At 47.0% G+C, this 15,632-nt stretch overlaps 1 protein-coding gene across 4 annotated transcripts in view; it reads left to right on the top strand.

The window, feature by feature from the left end:
• TET3 (tet methylcytosine dioxygenase 3) overlaps window positions 1-12,162 on the top strand; it is a 112,203-nt gene extending 100,041 nt beyond the window's left edge. For all 4 annotated transcript variants that reach the window (XM_024999365.2, XM_024999366.2, XM_024999364.2 and 1 more), the window contains 2 exons: window positions 3,522-3,858; window positions 4,404-12,162. In XM_024999365.2, the coding sequence (XP_024855133.1) occupies window positions 3,522-3,858; window positions 4,404-6,190 (2,124 nt within the window). In that variant the 3' untranslated portion in view covers window positions 6,191-12,162. The remainder of the gene's footprint in view (window positions 1-3,521; window positions 3,859-4,403) is intronic.
• Window positions 12,163-15,632: the final 3,470 nt, after the last annotated feature.

Raw genomic sequence — 15,632 nt, 5'->3', positions numbered from 1 at the left:
GTCAGGGAGTTTGAGGTGGACAGGTACACACTGCTGTATTTAAAATGGGTAACCAACAAGGACCTACCATATAGGAGAGGAAACTTCACTCAACGTTACGGCAGCCTGGACGGGAAGGGAGCTTGGGGGAGAATGGATACGTGTGTATGTACGGCTGAGTCCCTTTGCTGTCCACCTGAAACTATCACAGCATAGTTAATTGGCTGTACTCCAATATAAAACTAAAAAGTTTTTTTTTTTAATTAAGAAAATTCTGTTTTGAGATGCCTGCTAGATGTCCAGGCGGAGATGTAGAGTAGGCTGGGGAAAAGAAGGGTCTAGAGAAATGAAGTTGAGACTGGAGAGCACTTAGTTCATAATTAGGGCCATGAGCCTGGATGCAGGTCCCAGAAGAGTGAGTGCAAGATGGAGAAGGGAGGAGGTTTGGGCTTGGGTGGGGGCACCCTGGAAGGAGTGATGTGGCTCTCTTCTCTGCTTTTTACCTAGGTCCTAGGAGACAGGGCCCCCAGGGGGCTGTGGAAGAGACATGGGCACTGGCATGTTCAACTAAAAAGGAACCCCTAGAATCAGTGTAGCTTCTCCCCCCACGGGATGAACGGCCCAGCCCTAGGATTTTACTTCCCTATCTTGTCCCCCTTTCCCATGCTCAAGGCCAAAAATCAAGATGAGGCAGGCTTGTCTACACTGCACCGTGAGGATTTTGTAGCTGAAATATAGAGGAGGAGTGAGCCCTTCAGGGTTAGGAAAGGAGCAGGGAAGGAGGACAGACCACTGGGAGATAGGAGCATAGTCAGGTTATCTGGATCCCAGAGCTTCGAGAATGAAGTGAAAAATAAGTTTTTTTCCAAAGTGGATAATGGGTTTTTTCCTACCTGAACAATTATTTATTATAAAAAAAATTTCATAATATGAGAAAGTATGAAGTAAACATTGCCTGGCGTCTCAGAGATAACCTGTGTTAGCATTGTGATGGCCGTCCATTCAGATACCTGAATGTGTGTGTGTGTGTGTGTGTGTGTGTGTGTGTGTGTGCTGTTCCATGACCTTGCTTCTCTGAACTCAGGAGCATGTGGTGGATAGCTTTCTGGGTCGGTGGATATCAGTTTACTTCAGCACGTTCTAAGGCTGTGTGTGTGGCTCTGTCACCGTTTACTAACCAGTCCCCTGCGGATGGACAGTACTTTCAGACTCCTTTCCATAAACCACAGGGAGGATGTCCTCAGTACAGTTTTGTGCAGTGGCCCCAGGATAAGGACACTTACAACTTACAGCCTTGGAGTGCTAATTTGCCAGCTTATTGGGCAGCAGTAGGGTTGGTCAGGAGGCAGAGAGGGGAGAGAATGGCTGACAGCTTTACTGGGGATTTCATAAAACGGAATGGGCAAGGCAAGATAAATAAGCTGAGTAAGTTTAGGGTGGATAGTTTGAATAATTCTTTAGGCTCTGGGCTTTAGAGGTGGTCTCTATGGGGCGATTTAAGACAGGGAGAGTATTTGGTGTGTGAGAGTTTGATAAAGGAGATGGGGTGGGATAGGTTGGTTTATGTATCAGAGTTGCATTGGCGGGGGTTTGATAAAGGAGATGGTTGGGGTGGGATAGGTTGGTTTATGTATCAAAGTTGCATTGGTGGGGGTTTGATAAAGGAGATGGTGGGGTGGCATAGGTTGGTTTATGTATCAGAGTTGCATTGGCGGGGGTTTGATAAAGGAGATGGTTGGGGTGCGATAGGTTGGTTTATGTATCAGAGTTGCATTGGCGGGGGTTTGATAAAGGAGATGGTTGCAGTGGGATAGGTTGGTTTATGTATCAAAGTTGCATTGGTGGAGGTTTGATAAAGGAGATGGTTGGGGTGGCATAGGTTGGTTTATGTATCAGAGTTGCATTGGCGGGGGTTTGATAAAGAAGATGGTTGGGGTGGCATAGGTTGGTTTATGTACCAGAGTTGCATTGGCGGGGGTCATTTGCTGCTATAGGAATTAGCTGGGCTTCCCAGGTGGCACTAGTGGTAAAGAACCCACCTGCCGATGCAGGAGGCGTAAGAGATGCAGGTCAGTCCCCGGGTTGGGAAAACCCCTGGATGAGGGCATGGCAATCCACGCCAGGATTTTTGCCTGGAGAATCCAGTGGACAGAGGAGCCTGGCTACGTCCATAGGGTCGCAAAGAGTCGGACACAACTAAAGCAACTGAGCATGCAGTCTTAGGGAGGGTCAGTCCCTTCGAGATGAAGTCCCCAAATGTTAGAACATCAAGAATTCAGAAAATAAAATATAGTCAGTACAAGAGTCAAAAGAGTAAACAAACAAACAAAATCAGACCTCCTCAGTAATCAGAGCAGCGTATTCCAATGGCGAGGTACATTTTGATACCAAGTGAAAAGTTTTAAATGAATGGCAAAAATGTCAACAAAGTATAGGAAAATTGAAAGTTCTGCCGGTGTGAGTGAAGCACTGATGCTAAATCGTTTTGGAGCACAGTTTGGCAGTATGTGGCAGTTCTCCATAGTGTTTATCCCAGGGAACTAAGTATCTTAGAAAATTCAGTGAAAGAATAAAAGTATTACTTAGGAAAAAATGAGAAACAGGTTTAAATAGTCATGAGGGATTAGTTAAATAGGTTAACACATTGATATAGTGGAATAATATAGTGTGGCTCTTAAATCGTATTGAGGATGAATATCTAACATGTAAGAAAATATACTGCGTAAGAAAAGGTTTTTCTAAAACTGTATGCATAATATGGGCTTCTCTGGTGGCTCAGTCAGTAAAGAATCTGCCTGCAATGCAGGAGACTTGGGTTCGATCCCTGGGTTGGGAAGATCCCCTGGAGGAGGGCATGGTAACCCATTCCAGTATTCTTGCCTGGAGAATCCCATGGACAGAGGAGCCTTGTGGGCTATAGTCCATGGCGTCACAAAAAGTCGGACACAACTGAGCGACTAAGCACACAGCATGTACATAGTATAAATGATCCTATTTAATTATTAAAAAGTGAGCATGTCTATGACCAAGTATATGTATGGGCTATTTCTAGTTGGTGGGATTATGGAGCTAATTTTCATGTCCTTTGTATTGCTGTAAATTTTCTACCACCGGCACGTACAATTTTCAGTTTTAAGAACAAAAGGAGATGAGTGTTGAGGGCAAGAAGGATGATGGTGGAAGGTCCGAGGTCTGGGTAATGACATGTCCTGGCAATGATGACATGGATGGCAGAGCACATCTCCCTGTCCTGACCTGGCCCCTTTCTGGCTGTTTGACCCAGAGCCAGTCATCTCATCCCCTCTCAGCCTTGTTAGGCAAAGTGAATGGATGTGCATTGAAAACTGTCAAGCAAACTCTAAATGTTGGTGATACTGTTACTGTATAAACCAAGACAAGTGTGCTTTTTAGATAGTCTGAAAAGTGGTAACGGATAGCTGGGGTTGGGACTGTCTGGGGAAGGGGACAGCCTTGTACGTGGGATGCTCAGCCCCTCCCTCTCAGTGTCGGGCTCCCCCAACCTGTCTCTTTGCTTGAGGCAGGTCTGCACCCTGACCAAGGAAGACAATCGCTGCGTGGGCAAGATCCCCGAGGACGAGCAGCTGCACGTGCTCCCCTTGTACAAGATGGCCAGCACGGACGAGTTCGGCAGTGAGGAGAACCAGAACGCCAAGGTGGGCAGCGGGGCCATCCAGGTGCTCACCGCCTTCCCCCGCGAGGTCCGGCGCCTGCCCGAGCCTGCCAAGTCCTGCCGCCAACGGCAGCTTGAAGCCAGGAAGGCGGCAGCTGAGAAGAAGAAGGTTCAGAAGGAGAAGCTGAGCACTCCTGAGAAGATCAAGCAGGAGGCCCTGGAGCTGGCTGGCATCACCACTGACCCAGGTGTGTGGGGAGAGGGTGCCCAGCAGGGGTGGCATGGAGCCATCGGGTCGGGGGGCCCTTACCACCCCTCTTCCTGACTTGAGATAGAATTCCAGACAGAAAAGTACTGGAATCTCTCAGCCATCTGAACCGTCAGTTTTGTCAGTCAGCGACAGAGGACCCCAGACCCTATGGGAGGCACCTGGAAGCCAAGTACACGGAGGTCCCCCATCTTCCCAGAGCTGGGAAGTCCCCCAGCTCACCCGCTCCCCTCGCAGTGGGGCAGCAGGGTCTTCGGTGTGAGGCAGCCCTGATCTCTGCAGCAGCTGGCACAGGGGCGCTTCAGTGAGGACAGGTGGGGGTCTGCTTGGGTTGGGGGACCGAGAGCTCTGCCGGCCGCTCTCTCAGGGCTTCCTCAGGGCCAGGCCAAGCTGAGCTACGCCAGGAGCAAGCCCAGCCTCACGCATCTTGCCTGCCTGGCTGAGGAAACCTCTCAGGAGAAGAGGAAGCTTCTGTGGCGGTGGTTCTCTGTGCTCCTTCTCTGTCTCACCTCCTGTCTTCCTCAGGCCTTTCTCTGAAGGGTGGATTGTCCCAGCAAAGCCTGAAACCCTCCCTCAAGGTGGAGCCGCAGAGCCCCTTCAGCTCCTTCAAGTACAGCGGCAACACAGTGGTGGAGAGCTACTCGGTGCTGGGCAGCTGCCGGCCCTCCGACCCGTACAGTGTGAACAGCGTGTACTCCTACCACTCCCACTATGCACAGCCTGGCCTGGCCGCTGTCAACGGCTTCCACTCCAAGTACGCGCTTCCGGCGTTCAGCTACTATGGCTTTCCATCCAGTAACCCGGTCTTCCCCTCTCAATTCCTGGGTGCTGGTGCCTGGGGGCACGGTGGCGGCAGCAGCAGTTTTGAGAAGAAGCCAGACCTCCACGCTCTGCACAACAGCCTGAGCCCGGCCTACGGTGGTGCTGAGTTTGCCGAGCTGCCCGGTCAGGCTGTTCCCACAGACACCCACCACCCCGCTTCTCACCACCAGCAGCCTGCTTATCCAGGCCCCAAGGAGTATCTGCTTCCGAAGGCCCCCCAGATCCACCCAGTGTCCAGGGACCCCTCTCCCTTTGCACAGAGCTCCAACTGCTACAACAGATCCATCAAGCAAGAGCCAGTAGATCCACTGGTCCACACTGAATCTGTAACCAGAGAGCCTGGCAAGATGGGCAAAACACCTTTGCCTGAGGCATCTCAGAACGGGGGTCCCAGTCATCTATGGGGACAGTACTCAGGAGGCCCAAGCATGTCCCCCAAGAGGACTAACGGCGTGGGTGGCAGCTGGGGTGTGTTCCCTCCTGTGGAGAGCCCTGCCGTTATCCCTGATAAGCTCGGTTCTTTTGGGGGTTCCTGCCTGACCCCTTCCCACTTCCCCGATGGCCAGCATCAGTGGGGGTTGTTTCCTGGCGAGGGACAGCAGCCAGCCCCCCAGCCTGCAGGACGGCTGCGAGGCAAGCCGTGGAGCCCCTGCAAGTTTGGAAGCAACGCCTCGGCCTTGGCTGGGCCCGGCCTGACTGAGAAGCCGTGGGGGGTAGGGGCAGGGGATTTCAGCTCCGCCCTGAAAGGTGGTCCTGGATTCCAAGACAAGCTGTGGAGCCCCTTGAAAGGGGAGGAGGGGAGGATTCCAACCCCAGGGGCAAGCCAGCTGGACAAAGCCTGGCAGTCCTTCGGCATGCCCCTGGGCCCCAGTGAGAAGCTGTTTGGGGCCCTGAAGTCCGAGGAGAAGCTGTGGGATCCCTTCAGCCTGGAGGAGGGGACAGCAGAGGGGCCCCCGAACAAGGGGACAGTGAAGGAGGAGAAGGGCGCCGGTGGGGCGGAGGAGGAAGAGGAGCTGTGGTCGGACAGCGAACACAACTTCCTGGACGAGAACATCGGCGGCGTGGCCGTGGCCCCTGCCCACGGTTCCATCCTCATCGAGTGTGCCCGGCGGGAGCTGCACGCCACCACGCCCCTCAAGAAGCCCAACCGCTGCCATCCCACCCGCATCTCGCTGGTCTTCTACCAGCACAAGAACCTCAACCAGCCCAACCACGGGCTGGCGCTCTGGGAGGCCAAGATGAAGCAGCTGGCGGAGAGGGCGCGGGCACGACAGGAGGAGGCCGCTCGGCTGGGCCTGGGCCATCAGGAGGCCAAGCTCTATGGGAAGAAGCGCAAGTGGGGAGGCGCCGTGGTCCCTGAGTCCCAGCATAAGGAGAAGAAGGGGATGGTCCCCACCCGGCAGGCGCTGGCCATGCCCACGGACTCAGCGGTCACCGTGTCCTCCTATGCCTACACGAAGGTCACCGGCCCCTACAGCCGCTGGATCTAGGCGCCAGGGTGCCAGGGAGCCAGCGTACCTCAGCGTCGGGCCCGGCCCGAGCTGCCTCTGTGGTGCTTTCGCCCTCACACCTGGGGGCGGGTTGGGGGTGCAGAAGTCTTTTTATCTATATATACATATATAGATACGCATATATATGTATTTATGGTCCAAACCTCAGAACTGACCCGCCCCTCCTTTCCCCCCACCCCACTTCCCCAGCACTTTGAAGAAGAAACTACGGCTGTCGGGTGATTTTTTTCGTGATCTTAAATATTTATATCTCCACATTGGTTTTTTTTTTCCTCCCTTGTTTGGGGGGCTTTTATTTTCTCTTGTTTTTAAAACTCTATCCTTGTATATCACAATAATGGAAAGAAAGTTTATAGTGTCCTTTCACAAAGGAGTAGTTTTAAATTCCATTTAAAATGTGTATTTATTGGATTTTTTTAAGTGACAATTGTAATGGTAAAGGATCGGCAGGAAAGGCCAGAAGCACTCACTCCTGCCCGGTTGTGCTGGGCCCGGTGAGCCTGGCCCTCTTGGGAGATGACGAGGTTCTCTCAGCCGTCGGCCCCTCATGAGCCAAGTGCAGGCTGTAGCCACCCACTGTCCCCCTGACAGACACCCTTCCCTTCAGGGGAGGTAGCCCTCAGGACAGCCTCTGTCCTCTGCAGTAGGATGGGAGAATCTGTAGAGGAACACCTGGGGTCCCTTTTCCAGTCACCGGCTTGGAGTCGGGTATGGGGGGCAGGCGCACCCCAGGCCAGGCACCTGAGATGCTGGCATAGATTTCCCCCGAAACCAGGTTGGAAGTAGATAGCTTCAAGCTTGCTAGTCTCCACACTGAATCCTCTCTGTCCGTTAGCTATCAAGTCACGTGGTACCGTGGTCCCCTCGGCAGCACCTCTGGACGGAGCTGGAATCGAGAGGTTCTCAGGAGCCTTTTTACACCAAGCTGACTAGCCAATGAATACTGGCTGAAGGAATTTGTCTTAGTGGCAGGTTTAAAAAAAAAAAAAGCCTCCAAAGTCGATGCTGATACCGAAAAGGGCTACTGTATCTTTAAGAACAAGAAGTCGAACCCAAGCTGTGAAAAGCTGGCGCAGAGCCTGGTGCTGTAGTGCTGTGCTGGGACTTCTTGATCGGGCAGGCCGCACCCGCGGGAACTCTGCACAGCAGTGTGACAGCAGGAACGCATCTCCTTATCCCTGGATTTCACATTGGACAATGGTGCATGCCTCACACCTGAGCCCACCCCCTCCACGCTATCATTTGAGGAGTGGGCCTACACTTAACAATTTTTAAATGCAAGAGTCAAACATTTTCAGCAGGTAGCTATGATTTTCCTCCCTATTTGGTGCCATTTCTCTATTTGGTCATTTTCTCCTTTCCTTCTTCCCCTCTCCACCCACTTGAACATGCCCATTCTAAAATTCTGGTGCATTCGTTCAGTTCTTTGAAATGAGAATGTGGTGCTTAATTTTTTTGACATTTGTTAAGAGAGGTTGGGCCTGACAGGTAGGAAGCAACGTCCGTCAACAGCAAGTCAGACTTCTTGGAGTGTTTGTTCTTCCTGTGGTATTAGCAAAAACGATGTCCAGCTACCCATGTGGATGTATGTGGTGCGTGAGAGGCTTCATAAGGACACAGAGGGGAATATGGCCACACAGTGATTGACAGCCAAACCCTGAGCTAAACATCAGATATTTATTGAGCAGTTTTATTCAGATGTGGGTCTTCATGAAATGAGTTTAACAATCAGATGACGATGCTGAAGGCAAGTTCCTGAGCTTCCAGGTGCCTTGTGAAAGAGCTGAGAATCGCCCCGCTGGCTGTGTACTGTAACTGTTCCAGAAGCACTGGCGGAGAGTCGCTGTGAGATATCCTAAGCATTTATGTGGTCTGGTTTTAATTGTAAATAGTGAAAAAAAATTTTTAAGCACTTTTGCCTAGATTTAAACAGCAACTTGAAAAAAGTATGTTTTAACATGTAATTGTGGGAGAAATTGTAAATAGTAGCTGAATATTTAACGTGCTTTGTCTAGCCTTCACTTTTACCATATTCTGTAAAGTTGCATTTATTTTACAGGACAAAAATGAAATATTATTGCTTTTGAAATAAATACCCAAGAGCTTATCAGGATTTCGAATTATTCAGAACTCAGATTTATAGGAAAACCTCTGACCTTCAGTTTGACAAGCTAAAGGAAGCAGAGTCTTTAATGAGCATGCTGATTTTCTAGTTTTGAGGAAAAGTTGGGTCCTTTAAATGCTATTTTGCTTAACGCATCAGTACTTTTATGCAGGTCTCATTTGACTCCGTGCTTAGGTAGATGCGGGGGGTGCCTTGAAAACTTCATTTTAAATTATCTTAAACAAGAAATACAATATTTTACAAAACATTTGGAGAATGTGACTGTCTGTATGACCCGGGGAAGCCCCAGGTTGGCTGTTGGTTTGGAAGGTCCTGAGTGTAACCCAGGTGATTCTGATACTTGGCATGTATGAATCTCCTTGATGTGTGTTCAATAGACTCTTCCCCTCATCACCCTTTGGTAGCAAAGCCATTAGATGAAAGGAGAAACCAATACAATCTAAAAGCATGTGATGTCTGTTCCCCCCAGCCCAAACAGCCTTTGGTTCATAATTTCTAGATTAGCAGATAGGCTGCTGAGAAGTGAGTCAAGAGGCAGTCTCCATTGGACGTCCCCATGCCCTCCAGAACGGTGTTTCAGAGATTAGGTGGTGCTGTTGCCATGCTCAAGCCCATGCTGATTTTTACACACTACATGTATAACCTACCTCAAATCTCAGTCATTAAATTAGCATGCTTTAGACGTATGTTTAAAAAGTAACTATGCACAGCTCTTTATCCCCTCCCCCTTGCTGCTGAAGGTTTCTTAAAAGAGAAAAATCGAATTTTTATTTTTTACTGGCACTATCATTTTTTAAGTCTGAAAGATGATTAACAGACATTTTTATCATGAGAAGAAAAATAAAGCCATTGCAACTAAAGAACCTAACAGCATGACCAAGTTTTAGGAATAATAGTATAGCAACAGAAATGATGGAGTCCTAGAGTCATCTCCCCCAGTGTGCCCTGTCCACAGATGCCATCCACATGCAGTGCAGACAGTTGGTTCTTCTTTTGTTTTCCCTGCCTTTTTTGCATGCAAGGAAAGTACTTGCAAAGTTTTGTGCTAAGAAGTTTTTAAAATTAAAAAAATCGCTTTGCGGCAGGTTCTCGCAAAATAACTGGTGCTAGCTCAAGAAACCGTTATCCAACCATCAGAAATCTTGACTGACGTGTCTCATGGCTTTTGAGGTTTCTTGTTGTTGTTGTTTGGTGTGTGTTCTGGCAGGGCCTAGGTTTCCCACACTCTGGCTTCATGGGTACTGCTTTGCCGGCCCACTGAGATGACAGGTGCGCATGGAAAGAGGTCATACCCGCCCCTCTTGGCCCTTTCACCAGCCTCTTTTGGAAACAGTAGTTTGCAGAGCGAGGGACTTTAAAAGTGCTGAAGCAAGGAAAGAAGGAGCAGATCTTAATTGCTTTGTACCCGGCAGCAGTGGGTATGCGAGGATGGGTGACAGTGAGTAGATGGTAACCTGATTCCATTAAGAGAACCCAGCCAGGCTTCATGAAGTTGACCACCGCCAGATCCCACACCAGGGCAGTGCTGCGGAAAATTAAAATGATAGCCCCGACGTGCCTCAACCAATCTCTTTCCTTTTGTTACTGAAGTGTGTTTTATGGACTAGGAAGCATTTTTATGAATTGAAATAGTCTAAATAAAATGGTGCTATGGTGTTTTAATGTGACTGTCCCTGATCCTGTCCTGCTGAGGTGCTATCAAGGTTCTGAAACCACAACCAACCAAAAACAAGGTGGGCTCCAGTCTCTCTCGGCTTCTTCCCCTGCCCCCCTTTTGGTGCTGTCTCCTTAGACTTCTGTTTACGTGCTAGAACCTGCTCTGAGCAGTTTTTCTGTTTTGTTTTATTCTCCCCTTGTTGGCCACACAGAAAGGCGAGTCTCGAAGGCAGCCAGCCATCTTACTGGGGCGGGGAGTGGGCCTGCCTGGCTTGGAGGTGGCGGGCATGCTGGTTTCACATGTGTCCTCTTGGGTCTATCAAGAAAGGAAGCGTGAAGGGGTTTTGGGGGGTTCTTTGGAGGAAGGGGAGTCGGGTGCTTCTGCGTCTTCTAACGTGGCAGGCATTCTTGCTGTCCAGGGTGCTGACTAGATGTCTCTGAGAGTTCCAAAGGTGCTCTGCAGGCCAGGGTGGGCCGGATGGGCCTCCTTCCTCCCCAGCACTGGCCAGGACTGTGGCGGGCAGGGGGCTCATTCCTTTGCTCTTCACAGCCTTTGCCCCAGCATTGCTTCTGCCTCTCGCTGGTATCCCCTCGTGTTCAAACTAAAGGAAGGAGCTTTGCTCACTTGGTACCACTGAGGCTGTTTTTAGTTGGTGCTATTCCAAATTTCTTCTTGGGTCCACAAAAGTTGATATTTTAAAAATTCAACAGGAAGCTCTGTTTTGTGTCATCCACTGTCACAATAATTTTTTTTTTTTTTAAATACCTCAAAAACAGGACATCATGACAACTTTGGTAAAGTAGATTCCAGGAGGGTCTGATACATACAGGTTGTCCATTTGATGACCTACTTGACCTTGAAGAATCTGGGGTCGTTTTAGTTTTCATTCTTCAGTTAAAATGGCAGAATGCTTAAAGGAAGGACTGTGGTTGACTTTTATTTTGTTTCAAGTTTTGCTTTTGAATAAAATGTGAATTTCCTATGCCCATCTCATCGAGCTTTTTCAGTCATTGTTGCTGTCATTTGAAATGACTCCCTCACAACCTATCTTTATTGACCAGCTGCATCTGCTGTAGCCAACTTCAACATACCCTGGACCAACCTGAGTGTTTTTTGAGGTGCATACCCCCAGCATAGGTTATACAGTCCCGCACGCACTCACACGCACAGGGAGAGTTTTTCCATGTGCGAGGCCCCGTCCTGGCACTCCCAGCCCTTCCTTCCGCAGAGCTGCCAACAAGAGAAAAGCAATAGGCTTCTTCCCTGAGCAGAGATTGCAGCACAGAAATGCAAGGTCTACCGTCGCTTTTTGCCTAAGAATCAGTGAGAATTGGCCTACTTCCTCGTTTGCTCCTCTTCTGATATCAGGGATGATTTTTGTAGTGGTGTTGTTCGCTCTCTTTTCTCATTTTGACTACCTGTCATTCAGGGATAACTCATCATTGTCACATGAGGATTTTAAAAATTCTATTTGGCTCATTGAATATCCAAATTTTCTTGGTTCCAATAGTTTTTTTTTTTTTTTTTTTCTTTTAAGGGGAAAAAAGGAGGAGAAAAACAGGAGTGACGTAATTTCTTTTTCATCTATTCTAATTAAAGAAACAAGGGCAGGTCATATTGTGGCATATTAATGCATTGGACTTAATCTAGAACCCCTGTAGCTTTTTGATGTGTTTTATTTCTTCTCTCTTTGAATTCCTGTTTGGTTACTTGGCTTCCAATGGAGGTGAACTTAACAACCATACTTGAATATTCCGTCTTGACTTTGTAACTGTGGCTACTTGAAATGAAGTTTATCTGGGGTTGATGGATGAATGGTAGATTTTTGCAATGTCTCAAGGCAATAGGATGTGTATTATTAAACTGTAGATATTCTTAGTACAGTAAATTTATGCTGATAATTTTATTTTGTATAATTTTTACTTTTTTGTTAATATTTTTTCCTCCCACTTTATTGGTTTGCCTCCTGAGCTACCCTCCTTGCCCTCCCTTCTCCCCCAGTGTTTCAGCAGATTTAATTTAGGGTGCCTAGAAATTGCAAGTATGTATCCTTTTTTGATTTGTATTTTATTATAATTTACACAAACAACTGGGTTTGTGAACTGTATTACTCCTGGTATCTTTAAAATATTGTGGGTGTTTTAATAAATTTTATATTTATTTTTTGCACTCAAATTCTGTGTGGCTTCTTTTTCCCCACCTTGAATTGGGCCCAGATTGTGGTATTTAAGGTTCCCTATAATCCCACTGTGGTCCAACTCTCAGATCCATACATAACTACTGGAAAAGCCACAGCTTGAAATCCCACTACAAGAGAATCACATATCACAAACATTTTCAGAGTACTTAAATATAACCATGTGCATGTATAACTTTTAAAATGGAAGAAAACAATAAGACTGTCCTCTTCATGGATCATAGCCTTATAGTAGAGAGACTTGTGTAACGCAGTGAAGCTGTGAACCATGACATGCAGGGCCACCCAAGACAGGTCACAGTGAAGAGTTCTGACAAACGTCGGGAAGGAAACGGCAACCCATTCCAGTGTTCTTGCCTGGAGAACCCCATGTACCGTATGAAAAGGCAAAAAGATATGACACCAGAAGATGAGCTCCCCAGGTCTGGAGGTGTCCGGTATGCTACTGGGGAAGAGCAGAGGGCAGTTGGTAATAGCTCCAGAAAGAATGATGTGGCTGGGCCAAAGCGGGAACGGCGCTCAGTGGTGAAAGTACAGTCCAGTGTCGTAAAGAACAATAAAGAACAATACTGCAAAACCTGGGATGTTAGGCCCATGAATCAAGGTAAATTGGCTGTGGTCAAGCAGGAGATGGCAAGAGTGAACATCGACATCTTAGGAATCAGTGAACTAAAATGGATGAGAATGGGAGAATTTAATTCATATGACCACTATACCTACTACTGTGGGAAAATCCCTTAGAAGAAATGGAATAGCCCTCGCAGTCAACAAGAGACTCCAAAATGTAATACTTGAGTGCAGTCTCAAAAACAGCAGAATGATCTTGGTTTGTTTGCAAGGCAAATCATTCAACATCACAGTAATCCAAGTCTATGCCACAATCACTGATGCTTAAGAAGCTGAGGTTGACTGCTTCTATGAAAACCTACAAGACCTTCTAGAATTAACACCAAAAAAATATGTCCTTTTCGTTATAGGGGATAGGAATGCAAAAGTAAGAAGAGATACCTGAAATAACAGGTAAGTTTGGTCTTGGAGTACAAAATGAAGAAAGGCAAAGGCTAAGAGAGTTCTGTCAAGAAAATGTGCTGGTCACAGCAAACACCCTTTTCCAACAACCCAAGAGAAAGCTCCACACATGGACATCACCAGATGGTCAATACCAAAATTGGATTATGTTCTTTGCAGCCAAAGATGGAGAAGCTCTATATAGTCAGTAAAAACGAGGCTTGGAGCTAAGTGTGGCTCAGATCATGAGCTCCTTGTTGGAAAATTTAGGCTTAAAGTGAACAAAGTAAGCAAAATCACTAGGCCATTCAGGTATGACCTAAATCAAACCCCTTATGATTATACGGTGACAGATAGATTCAAGGGATTAGATCTGATAGAGTGCCTGAAGAACTGTGGATGGAGTTCATAGTTCTTGTACAGGAGACGGTGACCAGAACCATCTCCAAGAAAAAGAAATGTAAAAAGACTAAGTGGTTGTCTCAGGAGGCTTTATGAACAGCTGAGGAAAGAAGAGAAGTGAAAAGCCAGGGAGAAAGGAAAAGAAATAGCCAAGAGAACGCAAAGTTCCAGAGGATAACAAGGAGAGGTGCAAAGAAGTAGAGGAAAGCAATAGAATAGGAAAAACTAGAGATCTCTTCAAAAATTGGAGGTATTAAGGAAACATTTCACGTGAGGATGGGTATTATAAAGGACAGAAATGGTAGGACCTAACAAACAGAAAAGATTAAGAATAGATGGCAAGAATACACAGAACTATACAGGAAAGGGCTTAATGACTCGGATATCCACCATGGTGTGGTGACTTACCTACAGCCAGACATCCTGGAATGTGAAATCAAGTGGGCCTGAGGAAGCATTACTACGAACAAAGCTAGTGGAGGTGATGGAATTCCAGCTGAGCTATTTAAAATCCTAAAAGATGATGCTGTTAAAGTGCTGCACTCAATATGTCAGCAAATTTGGAAAACTCAGCAGTGGCCACAGGACTAGAAAAGGTTAGTTTTCATTCCAATCCCAAGGAAGAGTAATGTCAAAGAATGTTCAAACTACCATAAAATTTATTTCATTTCACATGCTAGCAAGGTTATGCTCAAAATCCTTCAAGCTAGGCTTCAGCAGTAGTTGATTGACTAAGCTAAAGACTTTGACTGTGTGGATCACAACAAACTGTGGAAAATTCTTAGAAGGGAAATACCAGACCATCTTACTTGTTTCCTGAGAAATCTGTATGCAGGTAAGAAGCAACAGTTAGAACTGGACATGGAACAATGGACTGGTTCCAAACTGGGAAAGGAGTACCTCAAGGCTGTATATTGTCACCCTGCTTATTTAACTTACAGGCAGAGTACATCATGTGAAATGCTGGGTTGGATGAATCATGAGTTCGAATCAATATTGCTGGGAGAAATATAAATAGCCTCAGATGTGCAGATAATACCACTACAATGGCAGATGGTGAGAAGCAAATAAATAGCCTCTTGATGAGGGTGAAAGAGAATGAAAAAACTGGCTTTAAACTCAACATTCAAAAAACCAAGATCTTAGCATCTTGTCCTATCACTTCATGGCAAATAGATGGGAAAACAATGGGAACAGTGATAGACTTTATTTTCTTGGACTCCAGAATCACTGCAGACAGTGATTGCAACAGAACTTAAGATGCTTGCTCCTTGGAAGAAAAGCTATGATGAACCTAGACAGCATGTTAAAAAGCAGAGACATCATTTTGCTGACAAAGGTCTGTATAGTCAAAGCTATGGAATTTCCAGTAATCATGTACAAATGTGAGAGTTGGACCATAAAGAAGGTTGAGTACTGAAGAATTGATGCTTTGGAATTGTGGTTCTGGAGAAGACTCTTGAGAGTCCGTTAGACAGCAAGGAGACCAAACCAGTCAATCCTAAAGGAAATCAACCCTGAAGTTTCATTGGAAGGACTGTTGCTGAAGCTAAAACTCCAATACTTAGGCCACCTGATGGGAAGAGCCGACTCATTGGAAATGACCCTCATGCTGGGAAAGATTTAAGGCTAAAGGAGAAAGCGGTGACAGAGAATGAGATGGTTAGATAGCATCACTGACTCAATGGACATGAATTTGAGCAAACTCCGGGAGATAGTGGAGAGCAGAGGAGCCTGGCATGCTGCAGTCCATGGGGCTGCAAAGAGTTGGACTAGACTTGGCAACTGAACTAAAACAATCGTAATCTTTTTCCACAACCTTATCACAAGTTCTGCTGATGCCCTTGTAGACTTCTTAACCTAAAAGAGCTGTTAGTCATTTTGTGTCTCCCAGTGTACTCTGAAAACAATAGGCACTCATTGTCCTGTAAGAAGAAATGAATGAATGCCCTTAGTGAGCGGGGGGATCAGCTAAAATACATTCAACACGTGGAACTCAGCCACATTCTCGCCAGAGACACAGGACACCACA

This window comes from Bos taurus, chromosome 11, assembly GCF_002263795.3.
Source record: "Bos taurus isolate L1 Dominette 01449 registration number 42190680 breed Hereford chromosome 11, ARS-UCD2.0, whole genome shotgun sequence".
Lineage (NCBI taxonomy): Eukaryota > Metazoa > Chordata > Mammalia > Artiodactyla > Bovidae > Bos > Bos taurus.
The sequence above is the reverse complement of the archived record's forward strand: the minus strand, read 5'-3'. Positions and strand labels throughout refer to the sequence as shown.